The sequence below is a fragment of the Pipistrellus kuhlii genome, unplaced genomic scaffold, assembly GCF_014108245.1.
Source record: "Pipistrellus kuhlii isolate mPipKuh1 unplaced genomic scaffold, mPipKuh1.p scaffold_m20_p_2, whole genome shotgun sequence".
NCBI classification, from domain to species: domain Eukaryota; kingdom Metazoa; phylum Chordata; class Mammalia; order Chiroptera; family Vespertilionidae; genus Pipistrellus; species Pipistrellus kuhlii.
In genome coordinates this window covers 37,904,522-37,928,296 of record NW_023425515.1, presented here as the reverse complement: position 1 = coordinate 37,928,296, position 23,775 = coordinate 37,904,522, and the positions used below count along the sequence as shown (strand labels likewise).

At 38.9% G+C, this 23,775-nt stretch overlaps 1 protein-coding gene across 4 annotated transcripts in view; it reads right to left on the bottom strand.

Moving 5' to 3' along the window:
• MAP3K13 (mitogen-activated protein kinase kinase kinase 13) overlaps nucleotides 1–23,775 on the bottom strand; it is a 140,561-nt gene that overhangs the window by 17,223 nt on the left and 99,563 nt on the right. For all 4 annotated transcript variants that reach the window (XM_045583762.1, XM_045583761.1, XM_036446109.2 and 1 more), the window contains 6 exons: nucleotides 22,340–22,899; nucleotides 15,005–15,188; nucleotides 8,369–8,560; nucleotides 4,451–4,609; nucleotides 2,278–2,436; nucleotides 1,780–1,888 (listed from right to left, as the gene is read on the bottom strand). In XM_045583762.1, the coding sequence (XP_045439718.1) occupies nucleotides 1,780–1,888; nucleotides 2,278–2,436; nucleotides 4,451–4,609; nucleotides 8,369–8,560; nucleotides 15,005–15,188; nucleotides 22,340–22,814 (1,278 nt within the window). In that variant the 5' untranslated portion in view covers nucleotides 22,815–22,899. The remainder of the gene's footprint in view (nucleotides 1–1,779; nucleotides 1,889–2,277; nucleotides 2,437–4,450; nucleotides 4,610–8,368; nucleotides 8,561–15,004; nucleotides 15,189–22,339; nucleotides 22,900–23,775) is intronic.

Sequence of the window (23,775 nt, the reverse complement as noted above, 5' to 3'; positions counted from 1 at the left end):
GAACTGCCAGAAGCCCTGTGACTTCATTAAGAAATTCCCAATGTCTGGTGGGCAGAGTATCTCTGTGTCTGTCCAATATCTGAGAAGCATGCACTCTGAGTCTTGGGTAGGGCAGGCAGTAAGACATATTGGAGGACTTGTTTAACCCCCAGGACGATGCCCCTCTCAGTCCAGCCCTCGTTTCAACACAGACTTTCCTGGTGGGTAAGTGCACCCTCACTGCAGATGGGGGGCTATGATGAATAGTTTGGAACACCGATGGGTGATAAAATGTCTTCTCTGAGAATGAATCTTTGAAATGATACTGGAAAATAATGTGGAGTTGGAATTCATCTTACAAAAATTCACTTAGAAGCACAGTACCATGAGTGAGACAAAGCTACCTGAAAAGAAATTAGGTAATACTGTTGTGAAATCCTGGGGGCATAAAGCTATAACTTAGGACCATCACACTTATTTCAAAAACCATAGTCTCACCCCATTTTGCTCCTTGTGCTATTACCTGGGTCTGGGAAGGACGAGGACCTCACGTACACATATCTCCCACCACTCCCTATCCAGGCTGATAGTGGTTGGACCACCAATCCCTATGACGAGTGTAGCGTTTACATTTAATAGTCACACATTCTTTCCCTCTCTGCATCTATCAAAAGGTGATGTCTCATGCCAAAACTGGTTTGGCTCAATGGATAGAGTGTCGGTCTGTAGACTGAAAGGTCCCAGGTTCGATTCTGGTCAAGGGCATGTACATTGGTTGCAGGCACATCCCCAGTAGGGGGAGTGCAGGAGACAGATAGTCGATGTTTCTAGCTCTCTATCCCTCTCCCTTCCTCTCTGTAAAAAATCAATAAAATATATTTTTTAAAATTTAAAAAAAAAAAAGAGGTGATGTCTCTTTCTCCTTCTGGGTTGGCCTGTGACTTGTGTTAGCCAGGGAGACGGTTAGCACACATGATACACACATAGGCTTAAATATCACCTGTGCACCGGGGCTTGCCCCTTGCTGCATTTGTCACCCCGAGAACACAGTGTGAACAAGCCCCAGCTAGCCTGCCAAGGACAGGAGGCCACGTGGAGAACTGAGGTGCTCTAGCTAATAGCTAACCGGCAGTCAGACTTGAGAGTGAGGCCATCTGGAACCTGCCAGCCTCCCAGCTGACCTTGCAATGGGCGGCAGACGTGTGAGCGAGCCCAAAGCCAGCAGAACTTCTAGCCCAAATTACCAACCCACAAAATCCCGAGCCAAACAAAAGCTTATTGTGTTAAGCCATATGTTTTAGAATGGCTTGTAGTACACTAAAAGCTAACAGACACATTAAATGGTATTTTATTGGGTGCTATTAAGTGACATATAAAGTTAGAGAAAAGGTTCTCTCTGGGCTCTTTTTGGTATTTAACGTCCCTCCTCTGTACTGTCATTTTTTTCTTCTTCAAAGAGAGTCATACGTTCATGAAGTTCAGTAATAATTCTAATTTGCATATATGTACATTACACTTTGCATATCTTCTTTTCCTCTTTTCTCTTCAACAGTTTCACCAGAACCCATTGTGAAGATCAGATTCTGATACACACCCTTTCCAAACGAGAGAATACTGTGTGTGCTCAAGAAACTCCAAAAGGTCAAATGTGTGAGTATCACAGTGACTGTTGCACAATGAATGGAGTTATATAATTGCTGTAAGGATCAGAATGGCTCTCGTCTAAGAATTACTTTTTCTCACTGACAGCTCCTTGTCTGTCCGTTCAGTAGCAGTACCTGGCAGAGTTTCCAACCTTACCTGAGACTTGAAGTAAGTTTCCTGTGGGGTGGCAAGAACATCCGCCGACGCAATGTCCAAATGCATGAGTGTCTGCCGGAACGAAGGTCGGTTGCGAGGTTTACTTTGCCTAAATGTAGAAAAAGGCAGCTTGTGCGTTTCAGAAGGCATGTCCAGGAGGATAAAGAGTTCATTCTATTCTGATAAAAATGAGAGCCAGTTGTGACTCCAGGCATGGCCTTTCCTCGGGCAGTGATGACAAAATGAACATCAGTGACCTGTTTGATAACCATCCCTTAGAGCTGGTAAAGTAATAACAGCTATTATTTACTAAGGCCTACTATTTCAACAGGTACTACATTCTTTATTTACAAGTAGTTCCAAGGCTCCTGGTTTTTATACTACCAGGTGAATCACTCCCAATACACATGAGAGACTTCCCTGCAGTTCTGAAGAAGTTTCAAATATGGTTTTGAGGAGGGAGTTAAAATAGAATGTTGGGAGAAATGTATTTCTTACCATGTTTGTTTCATAAGGATTTTGAATCCATCAGGGCAAGTGGAAGGAACTGGAAGGTGTAGGCTGTTGCTTCCAACACCCCAAATGATGGCCGAAGAGTCTACATCTTTGTAAGGGATCTCTCCCGTCAGCAGCTCCCACAGCACCACGCCAAAGGACCTGCAGTGGCACCAAGAACACGCGCAGAAGGTGTTTCAGAAAGGCTCGCTTGTATTTTAGTTCTTGGTTTGTTTTTAATTGAACGTGTACCCAGTTTTAAAATTCTAATTCTGCTAAAAAAATAAAATAAAAAAAAAAAAAAAAAAATAGAAACAGCCAGGAAAACTCTAAGAAAGATAGTCACTGAGAGACAACCAACACTCTCCAATGTTAAGACATTTTGTAAGGCTTCACTGATTAACTTTGGTGCACGAATAGACAGCTACACTAATGAAATGAAACAGAAATCTAGAAATAGACCGAACACATAGAGGGACTGCATATATGATAAAAGTGACATCTCAAATCAGTGGGGGAAATTGATTATTCAATAGATGCTGTTTGGATAACTAGGGAGAAAATGAAATTTATACGTCATCTTATACTTCATTCATTAGATGAATTCCTAATGAATTGAAGATTGTTATAAAAATGAAATTAATTTTCCTGAAAAAAAAAATGCATGGGAATTAAAAACAAATCTTAGAGTGGTGAAGGATTTTCTGATTATGAAATCCAGAAGACATAAAAGGAGAGAATGATTAAGCTAGACTGCATTAAAAAAAAAAATCTGGCATGGAAAAAAGGCCTCTACTATAAGAAAAATACCAAAATGTGAAAAGAAGTTATAATGCATATACACAAAAGGCTAATCTTTTTAATATATTAAATATTCATAAATTGATAAGAATAAAGATTAGAAAGCTTAGCAAATAATAGTTCACAAATAAGAAATTACAAATGGTTTGTAAACATGAAAAAATGCAAAACATTACTTATAAGAAGAGGAATACAAATTAAAATAGCTCCAAATATACTTTTTTTAAAAACCTACATGGTTGGCAAAAATCCAATAGTTTACCTTTGTTGGTGAGACTGAGAAAACACTCTTACACATTTCTGTTGAGAACATAAATTGGCATAATCCCTAAGAAGGACACATTCATAATAATTACCCAAATTACAAGTCACTCTACATTTCTTCTTTTTCTTACTTACTTTGATGTTACATGCAATTTTTTTAAAAATGTATTTTATTAATTTTTTACAGAGAGGAAGGGAGAGAGATAGAGAGTTAGAAATATTGATGGGAGAGAAACATCAATCAGCTGTCTCCTGCACAACACCTACTGGGGATGTGCCCGAAACCAAGGTACATTCCCTTGACTGGAATCGAACCCGGGACCCTTGAGTCTGCAGGCCGACGCTCTATCCATTGAGCCAAACCTATTAGGGTTTACATGCAATTTTAATATATGCTATTATTTTAGCCTAAAAGTTATTAGTAGTCCATTTTACAAATGAAAAAAAAAAGCAACTATAGGGAATTTCACTGTTAATAGCAAAGATTTGGAGAAAAAATTGATAAAGATTATAAAAAGGTCATCAACAACAAAAAAAAGTACAGCATAGAGGCTGCTTATAAAAGGGTAAATTGCATTATACAACTCAAATATGTCTAAAGCCCAGAACTATTCACACCAGTAGCTCACAGATATACATGATGGTCTGAGTTTACCAAAACAGGTAAACTTTACTTAAAGTATTTTATGTAAGAAGGTGAGAATTATGTAATGTAAAGCCCAGGAAGACTTCTGTACTAAATGATTATTTAAAGTAAAATTTCCTGTTGACATTTGCACTGAAGTAATGTGATCTTCCCAGTTTTTGTGTTTCTTTAGAGAAATAAAAAAGAATAAATATCTAGAAAAAAAGAAAAAAAAAAGAAAGTAAATTTTCCATTTCCCAGAAAGTTTAGCATATTCTCTGAAGGTCCTTCAAACTGATGATTTACTGAATTATCTTAATTCTAACCCAACCCTTCTTACCATTGGACTGGGTAATATGGAATGCAACCAACCAGAAGAGAGGAACACTAACGACTATTTGAGAAAGGTATTAGTGTGGGTGGAGGAAATGCTGAAGGGAGAAAGTGGGAGAAGGATTTCTAGTTGGCACAGATGGTGCTACTCACCATATATCGACTTTTTCGGAGACAGGTTCATTTCGTATCACCTCTGGCGCCATCCATGCGACTGTGCCAGCGAAGGACATCTTGGTACTTTTGTCGCTGAGTTCCTTAGATGTACCAAAATCTGAAATTTTTACTGCATCTGTGTGAGTCACTAAAACACTTTGAAAAGAAATAAGAGAACATCCAGATCATTAGTACGAATGAAAAACATGGTTCAAATTGGCAACGGAAGACTTTGCTGCCCCCTACCTTGCAGAATTCAGCTTACCAGTTTCAATATTATTAGGACATTAGTAATACACTAGAAACAGCGCCATTCATACTTGTGAGGCAGCATAGCACAGAGGGCTTTAAAATATATAAAATGTAAAATATATAAATATAAAAAACATATATGTTATTGATGTTTTTTTAAAGAGAGAGGAAGAAAAAGGGAGAGAGAAAAAGAGAAACATTGATGTGAGAGAGAAACATTGATTGGTTGCCTCCTTTACACACCCCACCTGGGGACTGAACCTGTAACCCGGGCATGTGCCCTGACTGGAATCAAACCTGTGACCTTCTGGTGCAAGGGATCATGCTCAACCAACTGAGCCACACTGGCCAGGGCCATGGTGGGCTTTTATATCTGGATTTATCCTGCCTTCACCACTGTGTGAGTTTTGCCAATTTATTTAGTTCTCCTACGCCATTTTTCTCAACTATATAACATGGAGACAATTCAGTTCACAGTATCTTATCCACAGTTTAAAAATGCAAAAGATCTAAGAACAGTGCGTAAGCATTTTTTCATATGTATAAAGCAAACACAATTTATCACACTTTGTGTGCCTACCATAGGTTTTGCTACAGATATATGAATGTGGCTGATTGTAGGGTGCTGCCCCAGCCTTTGCTGGGATGTAAGGTAATGAATGCACTGTTCCTGAAATCATCAGACTCCCGGAGTTGTGGATAAGGAATACTGGCCTGTAATAATGCCTCATAGAAACTTTGTTTGAATTAAATGTGATACGTAAAGCACACATGCTCAATAAATATTGGTTTCCACCCTGCCAGTCTCAGACAGCCCACTAAGAAAACACTTCTTTCAAAACACTCTTTAAGTGATGGCCAACTAAAATCATGCATGGGACCATGATACTAGGAAGTCACTACATTAAAAGGCTAATAAGTATTCTGGGATTCCACTAACGATGAGGAAAAGCAGGGATAAATTTAAGCTTAAGTAAATTTCCACAACTCACGCTTTACTTTCCACAGTAGTTATCTGAAATGTGACCTGGACAAGCTGCTTTTGCCAGCTTTAAAGATGTTATAACCTAGTACCAATACAACTTACTGTGTTTCCCCAAAAATAAGACCTAGCGCATGAAAAGATAAGACATCCTCTGAAAATAAGACCTAGCGCATGGAAAGATAAGACATCCCCTGAAAATAAGACCTAGCGCAACTTTGGGAGAAAAAATTAATATAAGACACTGTCATGTTTTCGGGGAAGCAGGGTACTAACATCCTCATGCACTAGACTGAGTTCACTTGAAACAGCCTGTTTAGAACTTAAGAATGTCAATGAGTTAGGGTTTCAGAGGCTTAATGATCTAGAGACCTATTTTTAAAAATAAAAAGGCTTAATATTCCAACAGTATCAGAGTCAAGGAGTTAGGAAATAGGAAACTTCTGTCTAGATCCTCCCTTCTCTGCTTGAACCAAGGACTTCACATTTGCCCCATCCCTGCCAATATAAAAAAGCTATTTACCAAATAGCTCAGTGCTTGCATTTTGCTTTAGAATATCTTCATCCACTTCCATGCCCTGGTTTTTCACCTGCTATGTAACATCCACATAATTTAGGAATTTTGATTTAATGGTGCTAGTGTTGGTGGAAATGCATAAGGATGAACGTATCATGGGCTATTTGTGATAATTGGAGAATTGATGGTATCATAAATCATGAGAGTCAGAAAAGGTGATAAACCCCTAGGGGGGAAAACTCCAGAAACTTCCCTTTCTGCCTCTTTTGTGCTGCTCATTATAGGACATTAGAGGTTCGGTGCATGAAATTCCTGCACAGGTAGGGTCCGTAGGCCTGGCTGGCGATCAGCGCCAATCTGTGGGGCAACCAGCTGGGTAGATGCCCTGCCGGTCAGGGCCTGCAGGCTGGGGCAGCTCCTGCATTGAGTGTCTGCCCCCTGGTGGTCAGTGCGCATCATAGTGACTAGTTGTTCCACCAGTGGTTCTGCTGTTTGGTTGGTTTGCATATATAGGGTTTTATATAGATGATGAGAGGGAATGAACATGGGAGGGGACCAGAGAAGATATGATTTTGGAACTTTAGTGAAGTTTCTTAGACAAAGGTCACAAAGCCTAAAGATTTAATGTGGGTAATAAAATCTCTCTTTACAGCAAGCCAGACGGATCTTTGTTTTTTTTCAAAATTATCTTGGAACCCAAAGAGGCCAAGGCTACACGGGTTCAGGGTGGTACTGATAACAGAGGGAATGCTTACTGGGTAACCAACTTCCTCTAATCTTTAAGTGACAACAGTTAAAGAGAGCAATGTGTGATTGTTATGTATTCTACATATTCCTAACTTCCTTTTCTAAAATTAATGCTCAAGGAGAACAGGTGATTCAAAAGCAGACTATTCAAAGAGACAGTTGGCAAGTGTTTTGTGTGTATGTGGTGCATGACAAAAGCTTTCATATAGACAGAAGGAATGAACACTTTATAATAAAGTTATTTGCAAGTAAATCAAGAAGGAGGTTGTTTGGTGAGCTAATAATGGCAATAAACATTATTGAGAACTATGGCGATGAATTAGAATTCTTTTGAAGTTTGTAATCAAGAGTGATTTATATCTTCCATGGAAAGAGGCAGGAATCCCTCACCTTCACACAATGATTTAGGAAGCAGTGATCTTTGATCAAAAAGTTCTGGGTTCAAGTCCTAGCTCCATGACTTTGGGCTCTGAGCCCTAGTTTTTCTTACGTAAAATAAAAATAATGATACTTGTCACATCCATCCCACGCAGATTTTGCCAAGATTAAAGCAGATGTGATTATGGATATAAAAACATGTTGTAAATTATAAAAGCACACGCAAAAAAGATTAATCCTTTTCTGCTTCTCCAAACCAAAATGTGATGAGAAGTGATAAAAATGTTTAAAAATAGGAGCAACAGTGAAATATACCATTTTATCAATTCCTTTATGCAATTTGAGGAACTGAATAAATACTCCTCTTAATGTGGTTATTAGTAGCCAAGGAATCATTTTGAAAACAGAGGTTACTAGAAACAGCTTTTTGCTTCTCTTAAATAATCAGTTTGTATTTTTCTTATGGACACTGTGAACCTTATAACTATTTCTTTCTTTCTTTGCTTATACTTTAGGACACTCAGTGCCAAATATGGAGTCTACCTCTTCACCACAGCAGTAGGAAATCTTATGGAATACATTTTGTGAACAAGCTTTAGTTCTAACATTTTTATTTATTCTTTGCCTCTGTTTCTTATTCATTCACTTTTCCCTGACTGTATTAAATGCATTTCTGAAACTCAGTTTTAAAGGTGTTTTTCTGGAAACACACAGGAAAACAACAAATCAAGCCTCCAAGTGAGAAAGTTTGGCATTAATTATTCAAAATGGTTAATTATTCAGATAATGAATTGTTTCATAATTGCACAGTTATAACGCAACAAAAAAGGAAAACCAGTGTCAGGTGCCTGTACATATCTGCCATCTACATCGGTAAGTCGGTCAATAATAATCCAAAAGGTACACAAATAGCATTGCCCACTGTACTGACTTAAGCTGAACCAAAAGTATCATGTCTGAAGATGCAACTAAAGTTGATGGAATTCCTTATTTCAAACCAATAAAACAAAACGGCTGAAAAATTAGCTCTAGTACTCACTTCGGTGATTTGAGATCTCGATGAATAATTTTGTGAAGGTGCAAATAATTCATTCCACTTGCGATTCCTGTGGACCAGTCTACTAGCAATCGAGGTGTGATCTTCCTGCCTGCTCGCAAAACCTCGTAGAGTTGTCCATGGGCACAGTATTCCATGATGATACAATAACATGGGGCCTGAGTACAAACACCCCTTTCAAGAAAACACAAGCATGTATATAGTACACACATAGACACAAACATACATGTATACTTATTTTTATCTTAAGAGTATTTCGTCCTCGCCAGTTTGGTTCAGTGGATAGAGCATCAGCCTGGGGACTGAAGGATCCCGGGTTCGATTCTGGTCAAGGGCATGTAACTGGATTACAGGCACATCCTCAGTAGGGGGCATCCAGGAGGCAGCTGATTGATGCTTCTCTCTCATCGATGTTTCTATCTCTCTATCCCTCTCCCTTCCTCTCTGTAAAAAAAAAAAAAATCAATAAAATATATTTTAAAAAAGAGTATTTCATAAATTTAATCACTAAGACCAATTCTCTAACCAAATTATTTTTTACGTGCATATAGATAATCATTCCTGATTCTTAAATTAGCATTAAAACCCTTTAGTCTACAGGTTTTCTCTACTATGCATAGCAACAATTTTAGTTTTGTCTTGTTCACTTTGGGTATCTATGTGCTATGCTTTCTCTGGGGGGACATTCCGTTCTAGGACAAAGAGAACCCTTTCCTGAGGCTTTCTGTGGGCTGGATATTGTGTTGTTTTGATTAAGAATAATTTAAATAGCTTCCTTTTAGAATTACATAGAGGGTTTTATACATAGTGTGCAGAAATAGAATTCAAATAAAATATTGCTATTTTTACTATTATTTTGTGGAATTCTCAGTTACTCAAATTTAAGACTGGCAAGCTAGATTGAGGATCAGAAAAAAAAGAATAATTTTTCTTTTTAAAAACATGTTTTTACTGATTTCAGAGAGAGTAAGGGAGAGGGAGAAATGGATAGAAACATCGATTGGAGAGAATCATTGGTTGGCTGCCTCCTGCACACCCCCCTACTGGGGATTAAGCCAGAAACCTGGGCATGTACCCTGTCTGGGAATTGAACTGTGACCTCTTGTTCATGGGTTGACACAACCACTGAGCAACACAGCTGGGCTCAATTTTCCGTTTAATATGTTTCATTATTGATGTGTACACCTGAAACTAATATAATATTGTATGTCAACTGTAATTAAAACATAAAGAATTATTTAAATAAATTTAAAAAGAAGTTAAAAAAAACTTTAAAAATTTTCTATAATATATAGTTTTTGAAAAAAATTTCTGTTTAGAATAAAAATAGCATTACACAATGTGCTATATATCCATGCAGCCTGTATTTCCATCAATTCTTACGTCTTCCATGAAGCCTTTCCTGATCACTCCAGCCCAAAGATCTTTCTCTTCTCTCAGTTCCAATGCTTCGTAGCAGCCATTAGTTTTCAGATGCAATCTGATATAGATTACAGACTCACTGAAGGGAAAGGTTTCCAAGTTCTCATTGTCTACCACAAGGCCTAGACATTCACAGCAAGCCATTGGCAGATAGTTCTTAACTTTCCCTTAACTTTCTTTCATGATCAAACCTTCACACAAGCACGTGCAGAGGCCTGGGGTAGAGGGAAGGGCACTAACATGGAAGAACATCTTCTATCTGTCAGGCATGTTTACATGTTTATTGAATTGTTTTATTTCAAACCACTGTAAGATATACATTACCTTTTCCAATTTTTATAGGTAATGTTCAGAGAGGGACTGTGACTTGTCTTAGATCAGACAACTTAATGAGTGACAGTGGGATTCAAATCTGCCCCTTTAACTTCAAAGTCATGCTCTTTCCATGCGTACACCACACTGCCTCTGTTATCCTCCTCAACTGCAGGATAGACCAGCATATTGGAGATTACTACATTAATATTGTTACCTTACAGAAGTGGGAATAGTCAGATTAATTCTAGTTCACAGTTTGGTTCAGAGGATGAGAAAAGAGAAAAAAAAGTCACCATCTGCAATTCTGTGTCCCATCCTTAATGGTATGTATGTATGCCTTCCTTTAAAACTTTTCAGAGTAGCAATTGAGAGCAGTCTACCTGCAAGGCACCCAGCTAAAGTCTTTAGCCAGCTCTCCATTCATGTTTTATTTCGTAGGTTGCTATAAGTGATAGAAGTTATTAGAGGCCATGATGGGCCTGACTGGCATGGCTCAGTGGTTGAGCATCAACCTATGAACCAGGAGGTCACAGTTGGATTCCAGGTCAGGACTCATGCCTGGGTTGAGGGCTTGATTCCCAGTGTGGGTTGTGCAAGAAGCAGCCAGTCAATGCTTTTAGCTCATCATTGATGTTTCTATCTCTCTTCCTCTGCCTTTCTCTCTGAAATAAATAAAAATATATATTTTACAAGGCTATGATGGTTTATAATCATGTGAAAGTCATACAACAATAGCAGGTTATAAAGAAATTAAGTAATTAGTCTTCATTTTCCCTGCTTTGCTGTGCCTGTCAAATGCCACAAAGCTATTTCTATTCCTCTCCATCATTTTCTAGCTGCCCAAAATTTTCATCTTGATTTTCAGTGGAAACATTTTTTCAAGTTTTTGTTATTGATCATTGGAACAAGAATGTACCTCAACTACAAACAGACTTTAATTTTCATCACAGAGAAATAATGAGTAAGGCAGGAATAATGTAATATGCTTAAAGATATCAAAATACATATTTGATTGAAGTTATTCAGAACCCCGTTCAACTATGTTTTAACTTGTCACAAATGTAGACAGAAAGGGCCTAATGGTGATATGCATGCGTTTTTCATCTTTCCCGACTGACGAATGAGAAGCAATCATTCCATCAGCCCTATACTATGACAAGGCCCTCACTAGCTATAAATAGCAGCTCTATAATCACTTCTAATTGCTACCTTTTCTTCCCCTTGGCACTCAATTCCATTAGGAATAGTCAGACTGGGTTTTCTTAAAAGATTGTTTTAAGAAATTGGAAGGAAAAAGAATACAGTATTCTTTCCTTGCTATTTCCCTTCTGTACATGGTTCTTATTTCAAAAGAAGCTGTAAGCACAGAAATCAGTATCCAGAGAGACGTACTAACATCTGATCTTGCCTTCATGTCTTCCAGATGGTCCTGAATGATTCATTGGCCAAGCAACACATGGCACAGATAGCTGCAAACATAACACTGCACAATGCCTCAAGAGCATGGTGTAATGGGCCAGGGACACAGTCTCTCTATTGTTTCCATGTAGAGGTAAAGACTATTCAAGAATTCAGCCTAAAGAGTTGGGCACCAGCATGGCAATATTTGTCCAAAATGCTGAAAGGAGCATATGCAGGTGGGTGGGTCAGAGAGTGAGGTGGGAGGAAAGACTGAGAAGAAAAAGGAACAGCCGAAACCAGTTTGGTTCAGTGGATAGAGCGTCGGCCTGCAGACTGAAAGGCCCCAGGTTCGATTCCGGTCAAGGGCATGTACCTCGGTTGTGGTCACGTCCCCAGTAGGGGGTGTGCAAGAGGCAGCTGATCGATGATTCTCTCTCATCAATGTTTCTAACTCTCTATCCCTCTCTCTTCCTCTCTGTAAAAAAATCAATATAATATATATAAAAAAAAAAAAAAGAAGAAGAAGAAGAAAAAGGAACAAAGCTTCTCATACCCATCCTCTTAGGACACAAATTCTACATGGAAAGCCCTCCTACCTGGAAGAAACAGCCAATTTCATTTCAGGAAGCCCAAAGGCTTGCTAATCTCTGTCTCAAACCTAAGCTTCAAGGTTTGGTTAAATGGAAACTCTACTTTCCATTTAGAGTGAAGATCCTCTCGGTAAAGTAAAATGAAAGAAAGAAGTGAGTTTCTGGTAGCCTGCTTAAAAAGAATTATCTTGCCCTGGCCAGTTTTCTCAGTGGTTAGAGCATTGGCCTGCAGACTGAAGGGTTGAGGGTTCATTTCCCAGTTAAGGGCATGCACCTGAATTGCAGGTTGTATTCCCTGGCTCTGGGCCTGTGCAGGAGGCAACCAGTCAATGTGTCTCTCTCACACTGATGTTTCTCTCTCTTTCTCTTTTTTTCTCTCTCGCTCTCCCTCCCTTCTTGCCGCTTCCATTCTCTCTCTAAAGATCAATGAAAAAAAAATATCCTAGGGTGAGGATTAAAAAAATAAAATCCTTTTATTGTCTTTAGAAATGATCATCTTTGGAAAGATTAGAATTGGTCTCTAGAGCATTTTGTTTTAGTCTCACATGCAACTAGGGCTACCAGAAATAGAATCTCTAGAGAGAGCGGAAGGGAGAGGGAAGGGAGGAGAGAGAAACATAGATGTGAGAGAGACAGGACACATGGATTGGTTGCCACCTGCATGTATCCCAACCCGCACTTGCACTTGTCCTGACTGGGCTGGGGATTGAATCCCAACCCAGGTACATGCTCTTGACTGGGAATCGAACCTGTGACCCTTCAGTGTGCAGGCTGATGCTCTAACCTAGGGGTGTCGAACTCAATCAGAGAAGGGGCCAAAATCTAAAATCCAGCCTAAATCGCGGGCCAAATGGTTTACTGAACAGTCATAAACTGTCATTGTGATGGAAACGCAGCGGAGTGCAGTGATGACAGCGCGGTGCGGGCCACATTGCAAGGCCTGGTGGGACGGATTTGGCCCGCGGGCCTTGTGTTTGACACATGTGCTCTAACCACTGAACAAGGTTGGCCCTTTTTATACCCATTTCCCTTTCCACAAGGGGTCTTGAATCAAAACAGCCTTAATACTCATTTAAATTCATTCTACAAAACCTGTACCTAAGATTTCTATTTCTTACTTTGGGGATGTGGTTCCAACAAAAAATTATCACATTGCATGTTTATTTTTATAATGAGAATTTTATCAAGAGAGGCTCCCTCTTGGAGGCTGGGAGGAATTCCTTCTAGTTTAGGGAAGGGGGATTTGTAAGTTATTCCACTTTTAACTGTAGCCTCATTGGTCATATTATTTTCATATCCTATATAATAAAAGTCTAGGTGACATCACGCATGATGTCATCATAAGAAGGCTGCTACAAGATGGCTGGCAGGAGAGGGAAGTTGGGGGCAACAAGGCTGCAGGGGAGGGCATTTGGGTATGACTAGCCTGTCAGGGGAGGGCAGTTGGGGGTGACCAGGCCTACAGGGGAGGGCAGTTAAGGGCTACCAGGCTGGTAAGAGAAGGCAGTTGGTGGCGACTAGGCCAGTAGGGGAGGGCAGTTGGGGGCGAGATCAGGCCTACAGGGGAGGGCAGTTGAGACTATTGGGCTGGCAGGGAAGGGGAGTTGGGAATGATCAGGCCAGCAGGGGAACAGATAGGGGTTGATCAACCAGCAGGCAATCAGGCAGGTAGGCAAGCAAATGGTCAAGAGCCAGCAGTCCTGGATTGTGAGGGGTGACCAAATGACTGAACAGCAGGCTGTGTGGGGCAACGAGGCTGGCGGGTTGGGGGGAAGTTAGGGGTTACCAGGCTGGTGGGGGGTAGTGAGGGATAACCAGGCTGATGGGAGGCAGTTGGGGGCAACTAGGCTGGCGGGTGGGTAGGGGAGCAGTTAGGGGTGATCAGGCAGGCAGGCAGGCAGGCAGGCAGGTAAGAAGTTAGGAGCCAGTCGTCCCAGATTGTGAGGGTGCAGGCTATGCTGAGGGACCCCGGGCCTCTAGTATACATATAAAGAAGTTCTATTTTCTATACTTTTAGCCCACCTAAAAGCTACCTTTCCTATTCTTCACTTTGCCTACTCTAAAGCCACTCACCATTCATTTGTTCAAACCTAAGGCAAACTTTGAAGGCTGGTAAGAAATGGAACTCAAGGCAGAAGGAATTGCACATATTTAGAACTCAGCGCTGCTAAATTTGGTGACTTCCCACAAATTTGCCTTTGGGTCTCCCCCTTTTGCTAGGGATCCCTGCCAATATTGTGAGAATAATGATCTAAACTATAAAAATCTTGAAAACAACTACTTTGTGAAATGAAAATAGCACATAACTTGCTATCACTCTGTCATTATGTTTAGAAAGCTGAGTATTTGGCATTCCTTAAAAAGCCACCTAGCAAGCAATGATGCAGGGAGAAATACTCTGAAGGTATCTGTTATTACAAGTTAATATTTAATAAGAAATGCTAACAGAAACTAATAAAAAGCACATCAATTACACAGGAACTAATTGTTCTCTGGTCACTTAGATGTTAGCTTTGTTTTCTTAACTGAGCTTTAGGACGTTCAGGTTATCTGTCATCCATTGATAACTGAGGTTGATGGGCAGATCTGTCTGCTTGGCAAGAATACACTTTCTCTCTCTCTGCCCCATCTGCATCATGTCCAAGCAGGGCATCCTCTGGCAAAAATAACTTCTATATTATAAACTCCTTGAAGACATGACTCTAATATAAAAGGTCTTTGATACACTACCAAAGCACCTAGCACAGTGCTCAGTCTATAGCATGGTCTTAACATTTCTTTCAAAGCAGGAATTTATATGTATATATTGGGGGAAAGAAAATCTATTTCTTAAAAAAGAAAACACACACACACATACACACACACACACACCCCAAAAGCCTGGACCTACTTGAAAGCGATGATGTTAGGATGTTTCAACTTCCTCAAATGCTTGATATCCGTCTCATTCTGCTCTCTCACTTTCTTGATGGCCACCTCCTCCGCTCGGAACTTGCCCAGGAAGACAGCTCCTTGGGCTCCACTACCCAGCCACTGCAGCTCTGAGATCTCCTCAAATGGCACTTCCCAGGTATCTAGGCACACAAATGAGAAACAAGCTTAAAAAGATCTTGGAATTTGCTTAGGGACCATTCCATAAGGTCACTCCAAAGGTACCAGCTTTACTATGCCCCAAATGACTCCACCCTTTGTCTCCCACTTGGTAACTCACCAAAAGTTGGAATCTTACTATGTGCCTTGATACTATAGATTAGATATTCCCATGAGTTAGTCTGTATCAAATTTTAACCAGTGAAATCAAGCAGATCAGAGATCTCCAATATACTCTCCTCCAAACAAAACATATAGGGTATCCCATAAGATGTATACACACACTTTGAATAATTATAAAGGCAGTGTTTATTAAAATATATTTCATTTTCAAAATTGAGCTATCAGCTGTTAAAGTGTGTATACAATTTTGGGGGACACCCTGCCTACTCCTTTCTCTACGTTTCAAGCTTGCATGTTCAGTCTATTCCCCTGTCTCTACACTGCTATCCCTACCTCATCACCCACTATAAGTGTTGTTTTATTCCTCTTCAAATTTCTAGACAGGTGCTCAATTAATTCTTGCTGAATGAATTTTCAATGATACTCACCTAACAATCTAATTATGCATAATACCTGTATTAGTATTTACCTTTTATTTAGTAGTTACTATATGCTAGACACTAGCATATTGTTTTACATGTCTCATGTGTTTAATCCTTACAACAACCCTACAAGTTCAGCCTTATCATGGTTTTTTAAAGATGAGAAAACTCTTTAGGGATAGAAATGGATAAGTGGCAGAATTGGGCCTAGAACTCTAGAATTGGCAGATTCCAAGGACAGGGTTTTTCTTTTTCTTTTTTAAATTTAATATATTTTATTGATTTTTTACAGAGAGGAAGGGAGAGAGATAGAGAGCTAGAAACGTCGATGAGAGAGAAACATCGACTAGCTGCCTCCTGCACACCCTCTACTGGGGATGTGCCCACAACCAATGTACAAGCCCTTGACTGGAATCGAACCCGGGACCTTTCAGTCCGCAGACCGACGCTCTACTGCTGAGCCAAACCAGTTTCGGCAGGGACAGGGTTTTTCTACTGTACCACATTGCTTCTTGTGCAGTAACTAAGAGTGTCATTAGTCATATCTATATATAAAAGCCTAAGCGACAAAACAACCAATTGACCAGTAACTATGATGTGCACTGACCACCAGAGGGAAGAGGCTCAACACAGGAGCTACCCCTGGTGGTCAGTGCACTCCCACAGTGGGAGCATCGCTCAGCTGACTGACGGGCGCCAGAGGTGGGGCCCACAGTGGTTAGCACTGCTGTGACAGGGCGAGCCTCTCTTGATCGGGATGACAGGGGTAGTAGTGCTGGGATGAGTGGGAGCAGCAGGCAGGAGCGGCAGGCGGTATTGGACTGCCAGTTTCCGCCCGATAGTTGCAGGAAGAGGGACCTCACTGGTGCACAGATCCATGCACCAGGCCTCTAGTATTTACTAAAATAGATATTTATTCTTGTAGTTCTCATATTTTCATGTTTCTCTCCTTATAGAGTTTTATTTTTGGTACCAAATAAATAAATAAATAAAAATAACAGGGGTTATTTCTAAGTGGTGGTATTATTAGTGATTCATATGGTTCTTTATCCTTTTCTGCATTAAACATTTTTAACTCTAAGTGTATAATACTTTTATAATGAATTAAATGCTATTTGAGATAAAGCACTTAAAAATCCAATCAATATGTGCTTTAATCTTGTGAAACTTAAAAGGAAGAATATAATCCATTAATCCTTCTCCTTGTCCCCCTTTTGCCAGTGCATCATCATTGCACTGGTAAGAAATGAACATCAAAGAGCCAGGAGCCCCACGGAGTGAGGGGAGGTTGATGACAACATTAAAGGTTATGAGAAATTCTTGTTGGATTACTGGTCACTAAAAGGCTGCCATTTAGAGAACACTGAACAAGGTAGTGTTGAGGTGGCTTTGAAGATATTCTGGTCTTGAAAGCAAATCAACTCTCACCATTTGCCATGTGAAGCAAGAGCAGAAAGAGTTCATCAGCCTCCAGAAGGGAACTGCATTTCCCTCTTCTCTAATTTTCTCCACATTAGGAGAAAAGAAACTCTGTAGGCTCTTAATAAACTGGCTCCTCATCACAATGGTTAAAACATGACCTACAAAATGTAACTATGTAAAGCAGAAAATATTATAGTGAGGGTGGTTTATATCATGGGCATTCGTCCCCTTCTACTGATATCAGCAGTATTTAAAGGTTTCTATGCTATTGAAAGGAACTATATGCTATATCAAAGCAAATCTCTAAAGTACAAATAACTCACAAATGAGAAATCACCTAAGGAACAAATAATATCAAATGCGATTAGGGAGAAAGCAGTAAGTTATAGACTTGACTGCTTTCAATATCTTATTGGCTTCTAATGTCTGATAAGTATCAAGTGGCTCAAGCAGTCTCACTTTCGTCCCCACAGGCTTATTGTGCAGCACACACAGGCACAGATATTGATGCATACTCTAAGACAGTTTTACTATTAGGGTCATTGAAGAACAACCAGTAAACACAGTGTCATTGTGACCATCCTGAGGGCGGAATAAGGTATTATATTATTACAGGATATGGGTCAAGAGCATAATTGGATAATATTTCTCTGAATAACTTTATAAACACCCAAGTTACCCTAATTTTTAATACAATAGCTATTAAAATTAGATAATATTTGGGTGTCTTTTTCCCCTCTATCTACTCAATCTTTATTTACTGTTAAATACTAGAAACATTAGAAAATACCAAAATAACATCTATTTTATCTGATATCCCATCCCATACTCAGTTTTCATTTCATCTTTTAGTCTTTGTTCATATGTATACAGCTATGTAAAAGTTGTATGTGATGTATAATTTTTTCTTTTTCGTGTATTATGTATTCCCCATGTACTTACATAATTTTTATTTTAAGCTTTAATAGTTGTTTACTGTATCTTCATCTTTTTTTGGCATTTAAATATTTCCATCTTTTTGTTTCCTAATTTAAATTTGAAATTAAAACACTTTTTTTCTTTCTTTATATTTACTTCCACAAACTCAATCCTTAGATTAAAGATTAAAGTTTCCTGGCTCTTGGTATACATTCCAAATTGCTTCCCAAAAGGATTTAGTTTGTTTTTGCTGACAGCAACAATGTATGTTCCTTTTATAACAACTTTGCCAGCAATGAATATTGCCAATTATTTTTTGGTGCTAACTTAATTAGATATAAAATACTGTTTTATGTTTGTGCTACTTTAATTGTCAGCAATGTGGAATATTTTCTTTACATTTGCTTACTATGCACATCTATTTTGTATGAGTTGTCAAATTTATCCTTTGTCTATTTATCTAGTTTGGTTTGTAGTTCTCATAAATTTGAAGGAACTTCCTCTCTATTTCTTTGAAAACATGAAGATAATTTTTTATAAAAAGCCCTTTTCTTTTAATTTTATTATTTTTTTGAACAACATATTTTTGTGGTTGCCTGAAATTTTCTTTGTAATGTCTTCTACTGGCTATTCTATCCTCTAAGAGTTGATCTATAGTTGCTTTTTAGAAACTTTAACCTTTACATCCATCTGGAGTTTAAGTAACTCTTTTTATATCATTTTATAATGCTTACATTGTAATTTATTATATTTTAAATAAATAATGCCTATTATTAATGTTTTTTCTTTTCTTTTTAAAAAATCCTCACATAGGATGTTTTTATTGATTTTAGAGGAGGGGGGAGAGAGAGAGAGAGAGAAACATCGATGTGAGAAACATCAATTAGTTGCCTCCCATATGTGCCCCTACTGAAGATTAAACTGTGTCCTGACCAGGAATTGAACAGTGCAACCATTCTGGTGTATGGGATGACACTCAACCAACTGAGCCACTTGGCCAGGGTTTATTACTACGTATTTTTGTAAAATGAGAAATAAATAAATTGTCACTCAAATACCAAAAGTTGAGGATATTATAATAAGGAATAAAGTATTCATCTACCATCAGTAGCTCATGCCTGTGCTATTCAGCCAAGTGTTAATTAATATAGAAAAATAAAGGAGATAGCATTGGTATTCAAGAACACAGAGTGCAAAATAAAATAATATTTCAACTACCTTCGCATCAATCTTTTTGCTAGAACTGATTACCAAAAGTAAAATGGATGGGTGTGATTTAGTCCTCTTGTCCTGTCCCAAAGTCCCTGTCAATATCTAGTAAGGAGGCAAGAGATAGTAGAATGGCAGGGGGAAAAAAACTCAAACAGCAATAAGAATGTGAAAAATAGGGGGCCTAGATCATTAATGAACAAGATCACTATCCTCATAATAATGGGAATTGGCTGTGCTCCCTCCAGGGTTAGCCCCAGACTTTCCGCTGCTTTTACTTCTGTCCCTGGTACTCTTCCCAGCTTTCATCTTCTCTCTGATACATCACTATGACTACTATCGTAATTCCAATATCCACCAGGATTCTTAAGACAGAGAAAAAGCCACATGCCCACCCACTTTAATGCCTAAATTCTCCTTTGTTTATTCAGACATGCCTATGATAATACTTGCTTTGAGACTGGGAATTATTTGGAAATAAAGATTTCAATGACATAGTGCTACCTTACTTGGACTTCACCACCAATGAACTAAATGGCAGATGAGTACATCATTACGTTTTTTTAAAAAATCTAGTGAAATTTCCTCATATGTACCAACCACAGGGACACATCTGTTACACGAGCTATCCCTTGGTTGACTGTAATCCTGGATTAAAGATAATCTCCCTGATCCCAGGCTGACAAGGAAGAAACGCTTAGTTTCTGGCTAGCCAATCTCCTTCATGGCAACACCAGCCCCAATAGGATATCTTATCATCTGCTGAAGAGTTAGGCAGCTGCTGTGTCCTTGTAAGCTTAAACTGACCAGGCCTGTTTCTTATTTATTCCGGCAATAATCCTTTCTGAAAGTCACATAATCAACCGGAAGACAAATTAAATACAAGTTTATAGAACAATAAAAAATTTCAAAGGCTCCCTTTCACCAACACAGAATGTGACTTTTATATCTTTTATATGTCTACCCTTCAATGTTGCGTTTGGATCCTGAGACCTTCAATTTACCACCAAAATAATTATGAGACTGGACAAGTTAAGACCCTAAAAACCAAACATAGTTTACAGCATAAGCAGATATTTGTAGGTTTTATGTCTATTCAAAGAGGGAACTTAAAAAAAAATAATTTAACTTATCTAAGGGTTATTATCTGTAGATTGTGGGATAACAGGCCATTTTTGTTTTCCTCTTTGTGCTTATCTTTATTACCAATTGAAAAAAAAAAAAAGACTTTAACATAGGAGTTCCCAGCTTTTGTATGACAAGGAATGCTTTTTTAATTTCCTTGAAAATTTAAGATCATGGGGGGTAGGAGGTGAAGGTGGAATGTGCAGAGTATGGGAATATGTATGAAAAAGAGAGAGACACAGACAGACACACAAAATCCAGGTATTGACAAAGAATTTCTGCATGGAGCTTGAATGGAGGCTGACAAATCCTGAAAAGTACTCCTGGAATTGACAGATCTACCAGTAGATTTCAATATACTTATGGGGAAGAAGTATGGAGGGAGAGGTTGGTATGGTTTAGGATGAGTATTGCACAAATAGGAGAAACAGAATGCATGAAAAAAGTGGTTAATGGCGACTAATGTCGACTGGCTGTTGTGGAAAAGCTGTCAATAGTCCTGATGAAAGAGAAGAATATATTTGAAGGGAGGGCCACAGAGTCCAATATTCATTATAAGAGAAATAAAACAGAATCTTATTTCTGGTCCATATTTTTCCCTTCTAAAATTTTAAATGAGAGATCTCATAACAACTGACTCATTTATACAAGGCTACAAAGATGTGTATCAAAAGCCTTAAAAGCAACAAACACTTTGAACCCAATCATTCCTCTTCTAGGAATTTATCCTAAGGAGTAATCAAAGATATTTGCAAAAATTAAGTAATAGGCAGATGTTCATTGCAGTGTGACTTATAATCACTAAAAATAGCAAACAAATTGCCAAGTAATAGAGGGTTGCTTAAATAAATATTGGCATGTTCACATGATTTAATATTATGCAGCCATTAAAAATGATGCTGACAAAATATATTTGATGATATGAAAAAAGTTCACCTTATGAAGTAAAAAACAGTATGACTCTATTTGCTTTTAAGGCACACATACACACACAAAAGGACTAACGTAATATATACCACAAACATTAATGGTGATTAATTGCAGGATACTGGAATCACAGGTTATTTTAACTTTTTTTTTTCTTCAGGGGTTGGGGGGACTTACCTGTATGCCCCAAATTTTCAACATATATTACATTTGATATCAGAAATAAAATGTTCTTTTCAAGAACATAAATGAAGTTATAAAGAACTCTAGGGCCACGTGTTCTCTTTACTTCAGAACCAGCATGCTGGAATTAGAATACAGGAATATATGTGCTACACAGTGATGGGAGTTAAAATTTTACTTTTTAAAAAGCAGGGGTACCTAGAAATAATGACGTATCTCAAGAATGGTTAGATATTTTATCTTTCCTCAAACTGTGGGCTTCCTGTACCTTGACTGAAAGAAATAAATTCCTTTTACGACACCCTCAGGCAGGCTTGCAATCATCAGGGGCAGTAACATGTGGCTTCCATCTGGTTTGGGATCAGTCCAGGGGCTATCAGACTTTTTGATTGGCCATCAATAAAAAATTTTAAATATGCAAATATCATGTGGTTTATTTATAAATTACATACCTGCACTTTGTTAAAATACCAAAGCTATATGAAAACACATGTGAAAATAGAAAGTTAAAATGATAAGATGAAAGAAACAGAAACTCTAACATTTTCTTCCTTGTCACACCATGGATTGTCTTATCTGTACTCTACTTTGGACACCATTGGATTGGACAAAGACAAAAGATGGGCTTCGACCAAAAAAATCCAACCGAATGTGAATCTGTTCCATTCAGAAGGTCTATGGGAAACTGATGTGGGTATTCACCAGGCACTAGCTCTTTAATTTACCCACAGGCCAAAGGTTATGCAGTTAATAATGATGGTGTCTTTACACAAGAAATACCTTCTAGGTCTATTATGATAGCTTACCTTGCTGCTGTAATTTGTAATCAGTGGAATACGCCTTCCCAATGATATTCCACACAGGCCTTAAGCATCCAAATAGTCCTTCAAGAAACCCACCACTGCCGTGGCCCGACCTGCTGAACTGGATCTTGATGTCTTCTGTTCCACTCATGCTCTCTCCATCTACAGGGTTGCTGTTCCCCTGAGACACGGCCATTTCCGATTCATCTTGTTCCCTTAGCTGAAGAACGCTGTTCTCAAACTGGTCCCTGGAATCCTCGCTCACACTTGTCAACACTGTGGTGGTGATGGGGCTGCTCATGCCCTCCGTTAGCTCCGTTTGCACCACCCCTGTGTCCTGCTGGTCCTTAAGGAGCTTGGGAGAAGGGTGGCTCCCCTCGGGTGGGAGTTCATCTTGCAGTCCATTGAAAGTTTTGTTTTCACTCAAGGGTAAGTGTGGTGAGGAGGAGCAGCTCAGGTGCTCCTGAGGGCCGGCCATCGTGCCATGAGTGTGCCTGAGGCCCTGAGATGACACTCAGAGGATTATCTGAATGGAGTTCTGATGTGAGAGAGGGATCCAAAACCTGGGGGGACAGGAGGAGGACATGAGATCACCCTTACTGCAGTCATCCACTCTACACTTCTGTTCAGAGTAATAAAAACACTGAAACAATGAGGTTAGTTCAACAGTGGTGCATAGCCACATGGTGGAATATTGTGTAGCAATTAAAAATCATGCTGAAGAAGAGCATTTACTCACATGAGAAGATTCATGACATATGAATATAAAAACACATTAGAACAATATATTCAACATAAACTGTTTTTAAATATATTTAAAAGGATACATAAACACATATACAAGAAAAAAGACTGAAAGGATATATCCAAAGAATTAACAATAGTTAATTCCAGGTGGTTAGATTGAGGGAGTGATGGTGGTTATATTGTCAAGTTTTTTGAGATATTCCAAGCATTCTATATTAATGCAGTATGTTGCTATTGACCCAGTGTTTGTGTCCCTCCCAAATTTATATGTTGAAACCCAATCCCCATAGTGTTGATGTTTGGTGGTGGGATCATAAGGGTGAAGTCCCCGTGAATGGGATTAGCAGCCTTATAATAGAGTCCCTAAAGAGTATCTCCGGTCTTTTCTGTCCTGTGAGGACACAGTGAGGAGATGGCTGTCCGTGAACCAGGAAACAGGCAGTGAAGATGAGGTGGTAGGTTTCAGAGGCAGAGTTGGTAAGATCTAGTGATTAAACATAGGGGTGGGTAAGGAAAAGGGAGAGGAATAACTTTTAGATAACTTACATGGATAATGGATAGATGGATATGTCATTAACTGAGATACGAAACATCAAAAGAAAAGGAGATTTAGAAAGAAGGTAATTAACTCAGTTATAGACATAGAGGTTTTAACAACTTTTGTGTATGTCATGCACTGAACCAGGCTTTTA